Here is a 5,828-nt window from a genome sequence, read left to right as displayed (position 1 = left end):
CCCCGAGGCACATATTACTCTCATCGTAAGACTGAGATAAGAACAATGTTACTAAGATCTCACAAATTTATAAACAAAGGAGTATGATTTGATTGGACGTGAGAGATCATAAGACATAATATAACATTTATTCAAGTTAATTAAAGATATAAAATATGTGTGTTGGGATAGAAAGCGGGAAGACTCAAATGTTATGAGAGATATGTTTTGAGCCCCTCCAGATTTAGTGAAGTTGTTGAATTTGTTTCCTATTGTGTTGATTATGGACAACACCTACAAAACCAATAAACAAAGAATGCTATTACTTGAAATTGTTGGTATGACATCAACATAGATGACATTTTTAGTTGGATTTGCTTATTTGGAATATGAGCGGGAAGAAAACCTATGTTGGGCATTAGAGAGGCTAAGAGAATTGTTTGTTACACAAAACAAATTTCCTCATGAAATTGTGACAAACAAAGATCTTGCTTTAATGAAAGCAGTTGGTATTGTATTTCCACATATTGTTAATTTGCTTTGTCGATTTCATATCGACAAAAAAGTTGGAGCAAAATGTAAGCAATATATCTTAAAGGATAGACAATAATTAGTATTGAATATGTGGAAATACATTATTTATTACAGTGATGAAAAAGAGTATATTAGGCGTTTGCACACGTTTGAGAAATCTTGTGTCGATAATCAAATGTTTGTTGATTATGTGAAAGAAACTTGGTTGACTCCTCATAAGCAAAGGTTCGTTGAAGCATGGACAAATCAAGTGATGCATTTGGGAAACACAACAATTAATAGATATGTCATGTCACTATAAAACTTCAATTTTGTAATTTTACTATATATTGTTTGATTGCTCCATGGTGACAATTTACATGTAATGATAGGGTTGAGCAAGCTCATTGGAAATTGAAGTTAATGTTGGAACACAACATGGGTGACATGTGTAAATGTTGGGAGGCTATGAACAACATGATAAGGTTGCAACATAAAAAAATCAGGGGCTCATTTTAGAAAAGTTTTTATGATCAAGAGCATGAACACAACAATTCATTTTATCAGAGATTGAATACATTTGTATCAAGAGAAGCTCAAAGACGCATTGTTGTAGAATACGAGAAAGTTGAGTGGGTTGGTACCAAACAATACGTATGTGGGTGATCTCTCAAAAGAACATACGGGTTACCTTTTGCTTGTGAATTGGCACAATATAAATTGATGGGTGAACTAATTTCTCTAGATAATGTGCATATTCAATGGAGGAAATTAAGCATGGAATGTGAAATCGCCCAAGACACAGAAGATGGATCAAGTTAGATATGTCTAATGAGATTAAAACCAACTACAAGAGTGTTGAAGAGTGTTGAAAGTAAGGTGAGTGAACTTGTTTTTCCAACTACAAGTTCAATGTGTCCACCACCTGAAAAAGTTAAAACCAAAGGACGAGTGAAGAAGAGTACGTGTATCGAGACTCTTCTTACTTTGAGCATGTTAATGCAACATATTGTGAAGATCCCAGTTCCCAACCATCTCAAACATCAAAGAATAGACATTCTCTTTCATCAAAGAACACAACCCTCTCAACCATCTCAATTATCAAAGAAGAGACATTATCTTTCCACAATACATTTGTTCTTGAGACAATTTCCTGATGTTATTCAACCATACATTGATGACATATTTAATGTAATAGTAGATGGAAATTATGGCTATCGTGCTATTCCATCGTTGCTTCGGCACGGTGAAGAGTCTTGGTCTTTGGTTCACCATAGTTTTGGCCAGGAGATTGCTTCTCATATAAATCCATATGATAGACTATTCTTAGGACGCATTAGAGAAGTAAGAGATTTATTGAAGATAACAAGCTTAAGTGTTCAACCCATAGATAAATGGATGTCCATACCTGATATGGATTAAGTGATAGCGACAACATATAACATTATTCTCGTCATGTTTGAGTAGACATTTTCTATGACTTTCTTTCGTATGAGAGATTCACATTCAAGATCGACAAAAAATGATTGTATCATATGTATTAGTTTTATCGATGCAAGTCACTGGGTTCTAGTAAAATTATCTTATTTTCTTAAGTAATACTTAATTTTTTTTTAATAATCAAATTATTTATAATTTTAATATATTTTGCAGTTAAAAATGAAAGATGGATTTCCAATGACAAACATTGCCCCATGTTGGAAGCAATATTGCATTGACGAAACGACTTCTTGGGCGATAACATATACAGAGTGTCTACAACACTTGGAATATTTATTAGGCCATTTGCCACATGTTACACAAAATCCACTTAAAGAACCTGTAGTGACGACATGTTAAATACAAAGCTTTTATAAAAGTGAATATACAAGTCGTTATCTGGATTAACTTCATGTACATCCAACCCCTGTTGTATACCGACCTGGTATAGGATAGATGATTGTGAACTAGAAGCATCTGCAGCGGTGGTCGGGACTCCAAAATCTAGGACCTGGGGTACATCATCTGGTCGCACTAGTAGTGGATGAGATATCCGGCAGAACCACTCCAAATATCCCTTATAACACTCAAATGGATATGTAGTTGGATGGATCCTGTGATATATCTCGGTGACAGGGGTCACATATTCCATTCATTCCACATCTACATCAGATAATATAGAAATATCTGGAGGTGGCAGTGGTGGAATATGTTGGATATATCCAAACTGTCTCAAACACCTCTCTGGTAGATATGTCACTAATGTATTGCATAGTCAGAGGTGACCAATGTATAACATGATATCATCAAAGGAAATGACATCCATATGATTCCCCTATGGTCTCCATATGATTTCAACAGGTGTTAGTGCGATAATCATATGTATGTACTCATGGATCTTGTGCTTGCCTTGTTTGTAGCTCTATCTATTCATTCGGGCAATGCACTGAACGTCAACACATTGATCACCTCTTTTACAAATATCTAGAAAATATTCATATATCCAACATTGTTGCAAATAAAATAAATAAATTAATGATAAACATAAAAATTAATAATTAAAAATCATAACAATTAATAATAATCATAAATATTTAATACTTGCAGTAGAGAGATATATCCACCTAATTGTTTGGTATCATAACAACTAGCATTAGGTAGTCATAAAGGACTACGAGTGTAACACTACCCTAAGCGTATCTACTGATACCTTTCAAATCTTTGAATAAGGGAAGATATTTTGTATCAATTAATCTATGACTTTTATCTACGAAAATAGTACTCTGTACCAGATTCAACAAATACGTCCTAACAAACAATCAAATCGCTCTGCTGCACACTGTCTTTTGAAGACCTCTTTCAACCAATTTAATTTGTAGTGTGCACCCTTTTATTTATTTATTTCATCCCATATATCTTCAGGAGGCACCCCTAACAAAGTTATGACAATATTACATGTCATTATCTATCTAGATCAGGTGGTGGACTGTAGAGCTCACTCCTAATAGGAACGCCTAACAAATTGACAACATCGTCCAAATTAATCGTCATTTCACCAAATGACATGGAAATAACAATGTCTCTAAGTGTCATCTTTTCACAAATGCCGAAATCAGATTGTTGTCAATCAGCTTCAGACTGTCCCACTGTAGTGGGTCTAATCCTGATAAATTCACTCACGTCTCTATATTTCGCGGGAGAACTGGTGGAGTAAATTGTTGCAATTTCTTTCCATGAGCGACAATTTTTCAGCATTGGTCGCTCATGCATACAAATAAAATGTATGACATTAAAATTAAATATAGAACATAAATAATAATTAATTTAAATATTTTTAATGCATTATAAATAATAATTAATTTAAATATTTTTAATGCATCATAAATAATAATTAATTTAACTTACTTGACCAAACCACTATCTTCTAGACACATGATGTCGGGGGTTTTTTTTATTATTATACCACTAAAACAAAAATTAAATACCACAATACCACTATTTTCAAATTATGTACCAAACTACCATCCTTTTTCAACTTTCTATTCCTTCCTCTTAGAAATCGGTACTGGGCCCTAAACTTTCTCAACTACTTTTTTTTTTTTTTTAGAGAAGGAAGGGAAATCGGTTTCCCCAATACCGATTCCTCAACTAATTTTTTTTTTTAATTTTTGTTTTTTCTAATTATTAAATTTATTTGATCATTTATAAAATTATTTTTATTAGTGGTACTATTTAATATGCACATATATAGGGAATTTGATCAATTAATAAAGCCACGTTCATCCGCTGAGAAATAATGCAACACATTATTTTTCGTTAACATCTTTCTTAATAATAAATATATATTTTATTAATCAATAATTATTATTTTAATTAAATAATTAATTTAATTAAATAATTAATTTAATTTTCATTTATTATTTAATTAAGTAATTAATATTTTAATTCAATAAATAAATACAATGTTAATTTTATATTTTATAATTATTAAAAAAAATTAATTAAATGGACTCAATAAAATAACAATATTTAATTTAATATTATAATTAAACATACAAATACCAAATGAGTGAAAAAAATATATACAAATTTTATTACAATATTTTTATTACATTAATCTCCTATATGGTGTCCAATCCCACATCGTGGTGGTCGACGAATACGACGTGGACGACGTGGAGGTGAGTTTTCTTCGTCAACTGGGGCATATGTCTCCTGAACATTTCCACTTAGTAGGTCGACATGCATCGAAGAAGTATGATCTACTTGATTTGGGAATGATGGAACACCAAATGAGTACATGTTATTAATATAATGAGTAGCCGATTCAGGCGTACCTAGGTATGCATCAAATATGTTATTCACAAAATCTTGATCACTTGAATGTAGAGATTTTCGGTGATCATCTTGTTGAGTTGACAAGAATTGAACTGATTGTCTTGGTGGTTCAAATTGTTGTTGTGTTCGGGTGAAAGAAAATGAATGACGATGTGGTTCTGGCGCTTCATTTTCAATAGAAACAGGAGGAGTCGGTAGGCGAGGTCTATTACGTCTTTGTCGGTGTGATGGTTGAGTTGGCTCTTCTGCAACACCACATCGTGGATCCCGTAGTAGGTGTAGAGCTGATAGATACAAATTAGAGTTGTGTCTAAACCACACCATATACTCCTCTGTTGGTATTGGGTGTCCATGTATCGGTTGACCAGTAAGACAATGACTTCGACGTTCGTTCCAAAATTGAATCCATGCAGCATGTTTGTCTTTCCAATTTTCCAGATGATTCCCTCTCATATCCTGACAGTGAAGTGTATCAATATTTTCAGGTTCATCTGGAATTTCCTGCAAAAGTCCAAATTGCAGTTTGACTCTATCTGTTTGATGCCATTCAACAATTGAGAAACAAATCAATGCAGTTTTGGCAGTCCATATCATTGAATTCTGATATGCTTGCTGTGGTATGACATTTTCAAGACCCCTGTAAGGCATCCATATGAACTAGAGAAAAAAAGACATATTAGTAAGACAACACAATTATAATAAATATAAATTTTGTTGAACAATGAAATTTTAAACCTGATAATGTTGCATGTGATCAATGTTTGATCTATAACTGACAAGATCCCCGTATGGAGTTCCAGAATGGATTAGTCCCCTGCCAATCCATCTAGTAAAAGAATATAAAACTATTATTTAGCAAGTTTGACAAGTATATTATATGTAATTTATTGGATTAATATGAAAAATATTTTACCGTTTTGCTAGTGGAAATGATATCTCTCTAGTGCAATGAGGGGCAATGAACGACATGCGATACCATACCCAAGATTGAAGGAGCAATGTACATCCACCCATACATG

General features: G+C 32.9%; 1 protein-coding gene across 1 annotated transcript; it reads right to left on the bottom strand.

The window, feature by feature from the left end:
- Positions 1-4,584: 4,584 nt before the first annotated feature.
- LOC140920499 (uncharacterized) lies at positions 4,585-5,822 on the bottom strand. Its single transcript, XM_073368782.1, has 3 exons — positions 5,723-5,822; positions 5,545-5,635; positions 4,585-5,466 (listed from the first exon to the last, which is right to left on the bottom strand). Exons 1-3 carry the CDS (start codon positions 5,776-5,778, stop codon positions 4,585-4,587), a joined length of 1,029 nt encoding a protein of 342 aa, XP_073224883.1. The 5' UTR covers positions 5,779-5,822.
- Positions 5,823-5,828: the final 6 nt, after the last annotated feature.

This window comes from Cicer arietinum, chromosome 5 (assembly GCF_000331145.2).
Source record: "Cicer arietinum cultivar CDC Frontier isolate Library 1 chromosome 5, Cicar.CDCFrontier_v2.0, whole genome shotgun sequence".
Classification (NCBI taxonomy): Eukaryota; Viridiplantae; Streptophyta; class Magnoliopsida; order Fabales; family Fabaceae; genus Cicer; species Cicer arietinum.
This window is presented reverse-complemented; position numbering and strand designations above follow the sequence as displayed.

What these genes read in the sequence shown, in the direction of transcription:
- LOC140920499 (XM_073368782.1), bottom strand. Translation starts at nt 5,778, where the DNA reads ATGTCGTTCATTGCCCCTCATTGCACTAGAGAGATATCATTTCCACTA. An exon ending in TCATTTCCACTAGCAAAACG is followed by an intron (nt 5,636 to 5,722) that starts GTAAAATATTTT and finishes TTCTTTTACTAG; the next exon opens with ATGGATTGGCAGGGGACTAA. An exon ending in ATCACATGCAACATTATCAG is followed by an intron (nt 5,467 to 5,544) that starts GTTTAAAATTTC and finishes TTTTTTCTCTAG; the next exon opens with TTCATATGGATGCCTTACAG.